The sequence below is a fragment of the Canis lupus genome, chromosome 26 (genome assembly GCF_011100685.1).
Source record: "Canis lupus familiaris isolate Mischka breed German Shepherd chromosome 26, alternate assembly UU_Cfam_GSD_1.0, whole genome shotgun sequence".
Lineage (NCBI taxonomy): Eukaryota > Metazoa > Chordata > Mammalia > Carnivora > Canidae > Canis > Canis lupus.
The window spans coordinates 10,128,255-10,142,263 of NC_049247.1; the positions used below are offsets into that span (position 1 = coordinate 10,128,255).

Here is a 14,009-nt window from a genome sequence, read left to right on the forward strand (position 1 = left end):
GACTCTCTCCAAAGTACTAAGAGGCACTAGTCCCCTGGGCGCTTCACTGTTCTGAGTGTAAGCCAGCTGTCACTAAGTTATCTCCAGATATTCACTTAAATAGCAGGTTGCCAAAGAAGCCACACTAGATCAGGCTGGCCTAGCTACATACGCTGTGGCCTCTCGATGTACTGCACAACCCCGATCACACGCCATCTGCTGTTGATCACTGAATGTTTCCCTAGCCAGGGGCCTGACACCTGGGAGGTGCTTGCTGACTGCAGGGATGGGTAAGTGGATGAATGGATGGCTGAAGAGATGCCACTGAATTGAAGCCCTCCCAACACTGAAATCAATGCTGCATAGGTGCTTCGAGGCAGTGCATCTGGCATTACACGTATTAAGTGAGAGTCATTTCTGCATGAGAGAAGATTGGTTCTGCACTCTGACAAACCACATAAGGGCATTTCAGCTCTGATGTTGAAAACAAATGGGGAAGAGCAAATTCTCTTTTATTCTCTGGGATCTACTACACTGAATTATGTTGCTCCTTTGTTTACCACCTCCCAGTGGCTTCCCATCTTGCAGAGAATAAAATCCAAAGTCCTCATGTACCCAATGCTTGTCCCTGCCCCTTGCCTCGTGTCCTGCTGCCTTTCCCTCATGCTCTCCTATTCAGCTACACCTGCTTGGCTTTTTTGCTGGTCGCCCAACCACCCAAGTGCACTCCTGCCAAGGGACTTCCTAATGTTGCTCCCTCTGCCTCAAACTGAGTAAAGGAGAATTACTAATGATCTGCCCCAGAATTGGACTGGCAGCTGAACCCAGAATCTGATAAAAGCAGGAAGCAATCCCACCATGTCATAGGAGGTGTGACGTGGTTAGGATTAAACAAGGTTAAGTTTAAACAAGACCATTCCACTATCATAGGTCTTAGCTTTGGGGAGAGACAGCATGAAAGGAAATAAGTAAATAAAAACCAGCTTTACACATACTGATCAAGTCCTGGTGCCAACATGGGAAAAAAAGTAATTCTGGAAATCTGGGACTCAATATAAATTGGCCAAAAAACAAAGGTCATGTGGGGGCTTTGCTCTTTATTGGTCCTAATCTCCAAACAAGCTAAAAGAGGAGCAATGCTGCTGACAGGACAAAAATGAAACTTCTTATACCATCCCTGAGAACACCATGTCGAGGGAAGAAAAGTAGGTATTTTCACAAGATGAGGAAAATCCTCAAAACAGAAATCAGCTGCCTGCACTCAAGACTCACTAACAAGGGGGCCTAGGTGGCTCAGTTGGTTAAGTGTCTGCCTTTGGCTCAGGTCATGATCCTGGGGTCCTGGGATTAAGCCCCACATCAGGCTCCCTGCTCAGCAGGGAGTCTATTTCTCCTTCTATCTGCTCATGCTCTCTTTCTCTCTCTCTCAAATAAAGAAAATCTTAAAAAAACAAACAAACAACAACAAAAACCCCACTAACAGTCCACCATCTGGGGTCAAACTTTGCATTATTCTTTGCTAGAGGAATCATGCTAGTGAAAGAAAAAAATCCCACCATCACTGTTATCATGGTGGCATCTAGAACTATATTAACTGAACACTACTATGTGCCAGGCACTGTTCCTAGGACCTTTACCTGTATGAAAGTACTTATTTTTCATACCCATATAAGGCGGTCACCAACACTGATTCCATTTTAAAGGCTAGTAAAGACCAGAAAGGTTAAGTAACTGTCCTCAGGTCATACAGACAGTAAGTAGCATAGCTGTGACTTGAGAGCCCAAATTATTTAACCATCAGGCCATTCAACTTTCCAGTGGTTGCAGTACAACCATTTCAGCAGCCCATCAACCCAAACATGGAGTTAGGTTGACAAGCAAAAGTCTGGCAATGAAAGCTGAAGACCACAGAGTTCAGTAAAAGCCTGGCTTTTACTGAAAAGTAAAGGACACGGCTAGGTCTGGCCTGACTCTAGGGGAGCCCTTCTTTTCTGATTTACATTTGAGTTTCAATATAAGCATAGCTCTTCAAGTTATGAAGTAGCTCCCAAGAAAAGTGTAAAGCACCAGACCTAGTTGTAAAGCACCCTTTATCTGGTCCAGGCCCGATTTCCGTTCTGCCTCATTGCGGAAGCGTCTTCGGATAGTAGGAAACACCTTGGTCTCCCATGCTTTCACCAGCAGGGCGTAGTGGTCCTCCTGGAAGGAGAAGGCAAATGCATGAACAGAGAAGGAGTGCTTTGTGTGGTCGGCAGCCCTTCTCTGACCTATAGTTCTCAGAAACACATCCTCAGATATCAGGGCAGGCAATAGCCAGACTAGCAAGCCCTTTCTTTCCCTCTAAAGCTAAAGAAGCACTCCACACAGCCCCCAACCTTCCTGCTGAATCACTAAAGGTACTGCATTTCTCCCACACTCAGATCAGTACCAGGAAGAAGAGTCCAGAAGATATTGCTACTGATATGTGGTTTGAAAGATGAATGCTCCAGAGCTACCATTCAAACACAGTGACTATAACTAGAAGTGTAACCACTCCAGCTTTGCACCCTCAGATCAAAATCATTCCTGGTGGGCTCGTCCCTGTCACCAGGGAGCTGTGCAAGCACTGTGGACCTCATACCTGGGGGACATCGTCATCGTCCTCGTCATCACTTTCGTCGTCTGCGATGGGAGGTGGGTGGGGGTCTGGGCCCGAGGTTATGAAATTCTCATAGCTGAGTTCTACTTTGTAATGACAGGAAGTGTCACTGTCATATTCTGCAACAAAGCACAGTGACAGTGAATTCTAGGCAAGAGAAGGCCAGGAAAATCATGAACTTCTCCCCCTTAGACCAGAATCTATTTGTGTGAAAGACTCCTAGCACTTTGAAGGATTTTGAAGCGCAGAGCCATGTGATAACAATCATGTATCATTCTCCTGAAACCTAAAGTCCTTTTTATGGATATGATTCATTTAATTCAGAGAAGAATTAGGAAAAGTTCTTCATCAGGATAAAGAAGCAGACAGAGTCTTAGAACCGTTTGCAAACCAATATCCCAAGGGCCAGTTAAAGTCTGCACACGCCTTTAGTTTAGGAAGCTTGGTTTTATTCAATTATGAAATTTTTCAAATAATCAGGAAAGCTTTTTTAGTGCATACCTAATACCTACCACCTAGATTCCACAATTAGTGTTTCGTTATTCTTTCATGACCTCAGGTTTTTTTTTAATGACCTCAGTTTTAAAATAATTTTAAAAATTAATATTTTAAAAACAGAAGATTTCATATAAAATTCTGAGGTTTTTAGCTATCTTATAAAAAGCGATGGTCTTTCAGGCTTGCATTTCCGTGTGGCAATATTTTGCTCGCACTGAGTAATGGCAGGCTTCCTGTATGTGGGGAATGCACTTTCTGCTCTGCCACACTTCTGCTCCCCAATTTCTTTGCACCAGGCCCATTACTCCACAGTCATGGGCACTACAGTATGCCTAAGTTGGATGGCCTTCTGAATTAGCAGCATCTGCATTCCCAGGAAGCAGTGGGGCCCTGCGAGGAGGCGGCTTACGTTGCTGAGCAGTAGCCACAGCAGCAATGCGGCAAGGTGGCCCATGAGTGCCCGGGTCTGATGCAATGCTGGTGCCGGCGTCGTTGTCACTATCGGATGCCATGGCAAAGGGCAGCGCCTCAAAATTAGCGCTGATCTCTTCTGCCAGATCGGTGCACAGGTCGGCGGCGTTACGGTGGGCCTGCCCTTCAGCATAGGCGAATGGGCGGGAGCCAAAGTTAGCGTGAGTCTTGGTGTTCTGGGAAGGTAATCAAGTAAAGGATTTGAGAGGGGCTAGGTTTGTTTATTCATTTATTTAACACTCCAAGGTGAATGTTATTCAACATCAAACCAGAAGAAGGCCCCAGCTCTGGGAAAGCATTGGAACAAGGCAGAGTGGCTCATGTTAACTGAGAGCCCTGGTGCTGAGACAGAGCTCTGCACAGGCCAGCCCGCCTCCCCTCCCCTCCATCTCACTCTCCCAACCCTTTGCTACTCGGACAGTGACCTTTCCTATTTGTAACACTGTTCCTTTCTGCCTGATGCCACCACACAAGCTGCTCCCTTCACTGAGGACATTCTTCTCCAATTTTGCCAAGTTGAGACCAGTTAATAGTCTAGACCTGGCTCAAGCATTGCTTCTTCAAGGTAATGGGGACATGGGTCAGATCTGTTTCCATAAAGTCTATGGTTTGCAATCATACTGAGAAGCTTAATTTTATTGTCAGTTTAGCCACAGGATACCAGACTAAACATTATGGGGTGTGTCTGGAACAGTGCCTCCAGGTGAGATCAGCATTTGAATGGTGGATTCAGTTGAGTAGACTGCCCTCCCCAGCATGGTTAAGCATTATCCAAATTACTAAGGAGAATTTGTTTTCCTTCCCAGTAAGATAACCTACCTTCTTCTGAATGTGAACCACAGGCCACATCCCACCAGAGACGTCTTCAAGATATGGAGACAGACGCTGCCCGCAGTATGTGAAGTACACTCGGCCCTTGGCTGGCTGCCCTGGAGGAGGTGGGGTCCCCTCGCTTCTCTCCCAGCCAATTCCTGCCACGTCACCTATGGCAGAGAACAGGAAGGAAACATTTTGTTTTCTCATTTACTGATTACTAAATAAACTTCCAAACTGCAACCAGTGTGATGGAGCCACATATCCCTGACCCTCTTTATTTTTGCCATTATTTACATCCTGAAAAAGATATGAAGTTATGTATTGTACTTGAGTATAAATACAAAAGAAATAATTTTAAAAAGAGAAGTCAAACTATTCAGAAGAAAATGCCTAGGGACGCCTGGGTGGCTCAGCGGTTGAACGTCTGCCTTCAGCTCAGGGCGTGATCCTGGGATCCGGGATCAAGTCCCACATCAGGCTCCCTGCATGGAGCCTGCTTCTCCCTCTGGCTGTGCCTCTGCCTCTCTCTCTTTGTGTCGCTCATGAATAAATAAACTTAAAAATGCTTAAAAAAGAGAAAAAAGAAGAAAATACCTAGTGTCTAAGCCAGTTACCACAATTACACATTAAATTTAGCCTTTATTTTCCTGGAAGCCAAGACAGAAAGGGAAAACAATGGGTAGGATTTTTTTAAAAAATAGAGAAATACAAGTTTTTCTCTTTGACACATGTAAAATTACTTATTTTAAGGTAAAATTACTTATTAAAATTACTTATTACTTATTAAAAATTACTTATTTTAAAAGGTAAAAAGGCAGTATTTTCTCAGTAAGTTTGCAGAAGATTTATAAATGGTTTTAATAATATAAAACCCAACCCACAACATAAGCTAGAGGTACATTGTTAAATCACATTATGTCCCCCCTGCTACTTTTATGTATCTAAGGCATTTTTGTGAGAAGCTAAGACAAGACAAGCTGCTTTCATATGAGGCAACTGAAGAGGGCGTAGTAGCTCAGAGACCAAGAGGGGCATGTCTACCACATCAGCAGTCACACACTGGCTGCTTCAGGCACGCTGCTTGCATAGGTAGCCCTATAATTAGTCTCTTATTGTGAACTCTCCAGAAAGTGCATGAAGTTCTACGATTCTGCTTTTGATTATAGAGTTTCCTATGCTTCAGATACCACTAGGATGGGCTTCCCAAAGGCTGAAGACTTGTCACTATTTATGTCACTATGCCCATGGCATCTCCAGGGCCCAGGAAAGTATCCAGCACACAGGAGATTCCCAGCAAGTATCTGCTGATGAAGACACCAGAAGTGTTGGTACAGAGGTTGACATTCAGTTGTAAAAAATGAGTTCTTGATTCCTACCCAGACACATTTCTCTAGGAAGAGGGTGGCGTGTTTGCTTGTGGTCCAGTCTCAGACTTTCTCAAACAACAAAATGTGATCAAACACAACAAATGAGGGCAACACATAAAAACTCTGTCTATGGTTGCCATGTGTTCCCCCAAAACACTTTGTGCCTAAAACACTTAAGTACTCAGCTGAAATGTCCAAGTTCTCCAGGAAGTGAAAGAGAAGTAACTGCCAGGAAATTATCTCTAAGTCATAACTTGACCATAACTGAAAACACTACACTCCCTAAAAGGTGCAATGTTAACAAGCAGCTTCCTAAGTGATGGCAAAATGATCCCAGCTGGCTGTGTGAGGTTACCTGATGGACAGGGTGAATTATTATGGCCTGTCTGGGCAGCCCAGACCACCCATCACACAGAACAATATCTGCTTCATCAGAGACGACGCTAAGATGTACTATCTGAAAATAAGTAGCCAACATGTCTGGGGGTTTCTAACAGCAAGAGGACAATACCTACATCCTGCTCCTCTGGTGGAACAGGTAGGACTGATCCTAATTTGTCTACACAGAGCAAGATACTTATATGGAGGCTAAAAAGGAAAGGGAAAAGAATTTTTACTGTTGTTGTTGTCTTAATTGAATTGATGATCTCTGTGACTGAAACTTCTGGGCAAATTTGTTGAAGCAGGACCAGATATTTAGGCTCCCAAGAACCAAGTCCACAATACATCAGCTACATAACACATTCTATGAGTGCCTCAGGGCAAGTGGGAGAGCTCCTCTTTTATTTTTCCCCCTTTTTGGAATCTATTTATTTGCTCATCAATGAAAAGTTGACAGAAGGCTAAACTTCAAAGAAGCAAAATCTCAGGTTTTTCTAATGAGGGAGGAATGAAAGCAAATGTGACTCCTACCCTACCAATTGAAGGGTTCTCAATGATAAGGTCCTCACGAAAGGAGTGGTTTGGTGTAAACTAGCAGACAGCAGTGACCTACTTGGCTTTCACTAGAAGACAAATTGCCCATTTCCAGTTGCTAAGTTTCTTTACTTTTAACATATTTAGACAAAATGTGGAAACAACAAATACATAGGGTAAAAAAAAAAAAGCTCCCACTGCACTCACCAGGAGAGAGAGTCACGTCCAAGCGCACGCTCTTCCACTGTAATAAACTGGAGCCATTGTAGTGCACAGCTCGGCCATTGCTATGAAAAAAAGCAAAGTCAAAGACAAGGCTGACTGACTGACACAGAGGCAGTTAAGTAGTGAACAGGCCTGAGAGCTTCAGCAGCACCAGAGTAATTAGAAGAGGAATCCTAAGAGCCGTTCTCTTTGTCTAAATTTGAATATATTTCCAACTGGTGTTTTATACATCTTTGGAGATTGAGATTATAATAATATTATTTTAGCATTAGAACACCCACCCCCACTATCTTTTTTTTTTTTTTTTTTTTTTTTTTGGTAGTAACAGCAATAGTAGCCACTTACTTATGGAAAAGACAAGTGCCCACTGGATTGGTCCAAGCCCCATCTCGTTTCTCTGCTTCTGTGGCAAAGCCAAAGGAGACTATTGGTCCAGTGTCATCATCAGTATCTCCATAGGAAACAATTTCAATTTCCCAGTAAAAAGATGGGGCCTGAGGAAACACCAGAAGTGGGCAATCAGAGGGCTCCTCTCGGGCCCTTAGAACTTGCTTCATCTTTCAAAGACGAAGGAAAGAGGCAAGAGACTGTGATTTCTTACCTGAACTGGCAGTGGCGAGGTGGCATAGATAAATGTGCCCCGGGGAAGACCACCCCCAGCGCTGGGGTCAGCCAGGAAGGTGACAGAAGTAAGATGCGATGAGAACATGCAGGCTCGGACAGGCGGGAACACTCGCGAGGGGCTCCAAGTGATCTCTTTGGGCTACAATGGGGAGAAAGTGCCTTGTTCAATACAACTGCAAACACTAATCTCTTTACAGTCTCGAAAAATTTTTATCTAGTGGTATTATAAAATAGGTACATCTTTTATTTAAGAACATACCTTGTATTTCCAAAGTAAACTTTATTTTTAAAAAGGCAGTCTCTAGGCCCAGCATTGCTCTCTAGAACCAATCATTCTGATACTTACCTCTATTCTCCTCCTAAGCTTATAATGCCATTTTTAGTTTTCCTTTAGGACATCACTTAACTTGTGTGATGACAAATGAGGTTCAATTCCTACAGCTCTCCTCCTTACACACATGCAGCATGGGCCCTCAGCCCCTCATCCTGGCTGTGTAATTAGAGGCCACGTTTCAGACCCATCAGTGGGCAGAATTTATATTCCTGTGACTTACTATTCAGCTCGACATCAAGAAAGAGTAATATTACATTTCATTTTTTAACTTAATTGCTTCATTTTTTTCACTTATGTAATTTTAATAAATCTAATCATAAGGTTCATGCTTCTCTGTCAATAAAAGCATATTTTTTTAGCCCATTAATTTCGTTTTTATCCAAAGGACTGAAAGATCCATGTGATGATTAGCTCCAAGGACATCCATCACTGCTATGGTGGGAATGGGAGATGACACAAATGGGCATCAAGGAAAGCCTAAGTGGGGAAACTGAGGCTCAAGTGTACACTGGACCATGAAATTTCTATTGGTCAACATGGAAAGGCATTCATCATCTATGGAGGCAGAGTAGCTAGATGCAAAACAGAGATCCGTTGTCATGGAAAAAGTACAGGTGATCCAGCTCACTGACACACTAACAATGCTAAATGGAGATGTTGAGACTTCAGGTGACATTTTGTCTCATATAATTTTAATTTTTTATTTTGAAAGTTTCAAACCTACAGAAAAACTGTAAGAAAATGGCAATTTTTATACACTCTCAACTAAAGGTACTGAGCTTTTGAGATACAAATCACATAACACACACCCATTTAAAATGTATAATTCAATGGTTTTTGTATATGAAGAATTGTGCGACCAACACCACTGTAAAGTTTTAGAGTGTTTTTGTCCCCCTTAAGCATCTACCCCTTAAGCAGTCACTCCTCATCCCCCGTACCCCTGCAGTCCCTGGCAACCACCCATCAGCTTCCTGTCGCTAGATCTGCCTGTTTTAGACACTTCAAGTAAGTGACATTCCATAATATGTGGTCTTTTGTGACTGGCTTCTTTCACTTAGCATAATTTCAGGGTTTATCCATATTGTCACATGGATCACTACTTCCTCACTTTTTAAGGCTGAATAACATTCCATTTTATGGGGATACACCCTATTTTATGAATTTATTTGTCAGGTTATAAACATTTAGGTTGTTTCCACTTTTTGGTTATTACAAATAAGCTGCTAAGAACATTCACAGAGGTGCCAATTCTGAACACTTTGCCACCTTTGCTTTTTAATCACCTCTCAGTCTCTATTCATACACGTATCATTATAAGATGGACTACAGATCTAAAATTCTGAAAGTTCTTTTCCGTTATTGATAGAGTAAGAAATTATTTACAAATGAATGAGTTCTGCTCCTTTGTTGTCATCATTCATTATTCAGAATGTCAAATCAATGTACTCTGACATTCAAAGATAATAGCATGTCATCAGGGTGTGTACCTCCAAATGGATTTGCAAATGCTCACGCTAGTTACTAAGGTGCCACTTGGCATTCTCTAATACAGCATGCTGCAAATGGGCAGGCAGTGGTACGCACGGCATGGGGCTCACCTGTCTCCGGTCAGCCTGCAGCGGAGGTGGTGGCGGCCGAGCACAGTCACGGTAGAGCATTCGCAGCCGTTCACACTGCACCTCCACAACTGCCAGTCGCTCCCCTGGGAGGGGATACATCAAACAAGTGAAAATAAGTCCCAAAAGCCCCAAGAGAGCTCCAGCTCTTCTTGAGGAGCGTCAAAGCAATAAATTGCTTCAGAGAGTATTCAAATTCTTACCAAAAACAAACAGATTGAGGTATGTCTACTACACATAGCAGCACAGCAATGTGGTCAAGTGCATGAGTTCTGAAGTGGGGTTGCCTGGATTTAGAATCTGGCTTCCTTACTCAATATTTACCATCTCACTTATGAGAGTAACAATAGCACCTGTTCAAGGTCCTGAATATGAAATGAAGTAACACAAGTGGAGCTTTTGGCTAAGTCCCTGGCACAGGGCGAACACTCAATAAATGGAAGCTAGGGATCCCTGGGTGGCGCAGCGGTTTGGCGCCTGCCTTTGGCTCAGGGCGCGATCCTGGAGACCCGGGATCGAATCCCACGTCGGGCTCCCGGTGCATGGAGCCTGCTTCTCCCTCTGCCTGTGTCTCTGCCTCTCTCTCTCTCTCTGTGACTATCATAAATAAATAAAAATTAAAAAAAATAAAATAAAATAAATGGAAGCTATTATTCTCATCATTGAAACTGATTTTTTAAAACTATCTATTTAACATCTCCTAAGAAAGGTACAGTGCTAGATGCTGGAGAATACAAAGATACATGAGCTCCTATTCTGGGAGGACAGATGAGATGTGTACATGCATTCACGTGTACAAAAAAGAACATTAAGGACGACTGGGTGGCTCAGCAGTTGAGAGTCTGTCTTTGGCTCAGGGCATGATCCTGCGGTCCCGGGATCGAGTTTCATATCGGACTCCTTGCAGGGAGCTTCTCCCTCTGCCTGTGCCTCTGCTTCCCTCTCTCTGTGTCTCTCATGAATAAATAAAATCTTAAAAAAAAAAAAATGAAAACGAAAACGAAAACGAAAAAGAAAAAGAGAAAGAAAGAATGTGGTACAAGGCTGCAGTACGGGTCTCTTAGATAGGATCCAAGCACAAACATAGGCATAGAGGAGCAGGTGACGACTTCATTCCAGGACCCAGGAAGGCTTCATAAAAACAGACTTGAATTAGATCTTAGAAAAGGTAGGGTTTCAATAAGCAGAGAAGGAAGGGAACTCCAGGTAGTTTGGCAATATGAGCAATGGTCTAGGAGAGTCAAGAGTCAGGGGTCTTGGCAGTACCTCAATCAACACACAAAAATTAACTCAAAATGGATCAGTGACCTGAAAAAATGTTACAGCTAAAACTATAAAGCTTTTAGAATAATGGTGTAAATTTTCATGACTTCGGATTATGCCATGGTTTAAGATATGACACCAAAAGTAAAAACAACAAAAGAAAAAACAGATAAATTGGACTTCACCAAAATGAAACAGGTTTGTATTTCAAAGGGCACTACTGAGGAAGTGAAAACACAACCCCCCCCCCCCCCCCGCAAAAAAAAGAAGAAAACACAACCCACAGAATGGGAGAAAAGATTTATGTACTACCCAATCAGGGACTAGTATAGCTAAAATTACAAAGAACTCTTACAATTGGGGTGCTTGGGTAGCTTAGTCAGTTAAGCGTCCAACTCTCATTCTCTCTTCCTCCATCCCTCCTCCTGCTCACATGTGCACGAATGAATGAATAAATAAATTTTTTTAAAAAATAAAGAACTCTTATAATTTTTTAAAAATTTTCTTTATTTGAGGGAGAGAGCAAGAAAAAACACGCACATGAGTGGGAGGAGGGGCAGAAGGAGAGGGAGAAACAGACTCCACTGAGTAGGGAGCCAAACATGGGGCTCGATCCCAGCACCCTGAGATCACTACCTGAATCAAAGGCAGACACTTAACTGACTGAGCCACGTAGGCACCCTAGAACTCTTATAACAATAAGATGACAACCCAATTAAAATGGGCAAGGGATTCAAATAGACATCTCTCCAAAGAAGATAAACGACCAATAAGTACATGAATGTATGCTCAACATCATTAGTCATTAGGAAAACACAAATCAAAACCACAATGAAATACTACTTCCTACCTACTAGGATAACTATAATCAAAAAGACAACACTAGTGCTGATGAGGATGTGGAATAAATAGGACCCCCATTCACTGCTGGTTGCAGTGTAAAATGGTGCAGCTGCTGTGGAAAACAGTTTTTCAAAAAAGCAAGCAGTTCCTCAAAATTTAAACACAGGATTACTATATGACCCAGCAATGCCACTCCTACATATGCCCAAGAGAACTGAAAACATTTGTCCACATAAGTGCTTATATATGCATATTAACAGCACCATTATTGGTAATAGCCAAAAAGCACAAACAAGTATCAATAAATTCATCAATAGGGATGCCTGGGTGGGTCAGTGGTTTGAGCGTCTGCCTTTGGCCCAGGGTGTGATCCTGGAGTCCCAGGATTGAGTCTCATGTTAGGCTCCCTTCATGGAGCCTGCTTCTCCCTCTGTCTGTATCTCTGCATCTCTCTCTGTGTCTCTCATGAATAAATGAATAAAATCTTTAAAATAAACAAATAAATAAATTCATCAATAAACAAAATGCAGTTTATGCACACAAGGGAATCATATGCAACCATAACATGGTTATGGGAAGTACTGACCCATGTTATAACATGGATGAACCTTGAAAACATTATGTTAAGTAGAAGCCAGACAAAATAGGACAACTATTGCAGGATTCTGTTGATATGAAATACCCAGGATATGTAAATCCAGAGAGAAAGTAGATTAGAGGTTCCCAGAAGCTGAGGGAAGGATAATGGGGAGTTAATGTTTAATTGGTACTGAGTTTCTGGTTGGAATGATGAAAAAGTTCTGGAAATATATAGTGGTAATGATTGCATAACTCTGTGAATATACTAAAACCCAAAGTGTGTACTTTAAAATGGTAAATTTTATGGTATGTGAATTATACCTGAATTCACATACTATGTGAAAAAGGTCTTAGGAAAAATAAAATATAGTTCAATAAAAGTAAAGCACAGAGTTTGTTTAGGATATTGAGAAATTTATTGACTTATACCACACCTACACCTACAGACACCTAGACAACTAATATAATCCAAGGATATGGATTAGAAGCCAACAGGAAAGAGGAGGAAAATATAAAACGGACTCAAAGTGAGGGGACCCTGGGCGGCTCAGTTGGTAAAGCGTCTGCCTTCAGGTCAGGTCATGATCTCTGGTCCTGGGATCGAGCCCTGAATCAGGCTCCCTGCTCCTTGGGAAGCCTGCTTCTCCCCTAGTTGCCTCTCCCCCTGCTTATGCTTGCATTCTTTTTCTCTCTCTCTCTCTAATAAATAAAATATTTTTTTTAAAAAAAGCTTATTCCAAGAGAATTTATACATAGAATACTGGATGATCCAATGACCCAGTGGGTAACATGTACAACAATGTCCTTTCCATCAAGCAGTAACCAATGTCACGGAGATATTTCAGTGGGATTGGCTAGAATCATATCAAATAAGGGAAAAGCAATTGTTAGGGTTAGAATGGGGGCTATCTGGCAGAAGTGAAGCATATCTGACATGAGCAGGCTTAACACAAGAGGAGATTTTACAGGATCTAGGGTGAGAGAAAAAGTTCCTATACTTCCAATTAAGGAAAGGCAAAACTGACTGTACTCTGGCCAGAGCAACAATTAACAGCCATAACTGGCTGTGAACTCATTCCAGTCTGTAAATGACAACTCCACAGGAGTAAGGATGCTTAGGAAAGGCAGCATCTCAGTGATAGCTTCATGCACCTGACAGTCTCTCAAAGCAGGGTTTCAGGAAGCCAACAGTGATGACAATGTGGAAAGACAAGGTACAGGAAGGAAAAGTTTGGAGCATAATGTAGATGTTTAAATACGAGAGAAAAGGCACCTGACTTAGGAAGCTGGTAGTGGAAATGAGTAGAAAAGGGATACATTTCAGAAGCATTTCAAAGGGAGATTAGAACATGGCAAATGGCTGGATGTGTAAGGATAGGAAGGATGTGCCTGTCATATTTAACTCAGTATCTGAGAGTCAGAAATAGTCTGAGTATGACCTAAAACAGAGAGGTCAGAAAGGAGAACTGACTCCAGAGGAAATAATGACTCTGGTTTTAAATGTGGAGTATTCGTGAGGCTGGTAATCCTAAGAGCTACAGAGCCAAGAGGCTTGACTAGCAAGAGAGAGACTGCCCATAACAGAAGCATGGAAAGCACTAGGGAGAGACAAGCAAAGAAGGTGGGTCAACAAAGCTTAGAGCAGTTTCTTCGAGTGAGGTCTGGGCCCCTCCTAGCACAACTGCCCAGGCCTACTTTCAACTGAATATTCTGACTTTTGGGGGGAGCTTGGAAAGCATTTTAAACATGCTTCCGAGGGATACTTGTGAATTTTCCAAGTTTGAGAAGAACCTCTCTGGCTCAGGGAATATGAATATTTAGAAAGTAGGGAGTAGGAA

General features: G+C 42.4%; 1 protein-coding gene across 7 annotated transcripts in view; it reads right to left on the reverse strand.

Annotated features, from left to right (window-relative positions):
• Positions 1–14,009, reverse strand: part of HECTD4 (HECT domain E3 ubiquitin protein ligase 4) — a 188,882-nt gene that overhangs the window by 38,020 nt on the left and 136,853 nt on the right. For all 7 annotated transcript variants that reach the window (XM_038575137.1, XM_038575138.1, XM_038575139.1 and 4 more), the window contains 8 exons: positions 9,469–9,572; positions 7,511–7,672; positions 7,255–7,403; positions 6,892–6,971; positions 4,406–4,569; positions 3,525–3,762; positions 2,600–2,736; positions 2,052–2,178 (listed from right to left, as the gene is read on the reverse strand). In XM_038575137.1, the coding sequence (XP_038431065.1) occupies positions 2,052–2,178; positions 2,600–2,736; positions 3,525–3,762; positions 4,406–4,569; positions 6,892–6,971; positions 7,255–7,403; positions 7,511–7,672; positions 9,469–9,572 (1,161 nt within the window). The remainder of the gene's footprint in view (positions 1–2,051; positions 2,179–2,599; positions 2,737–3,524; positions 3,763–4,405; positions 4,570–6,891; positions 6,972–7,254; positions 7,404–7,510; positions 7,673–9,468; positions 9,573–14,009) is intronic.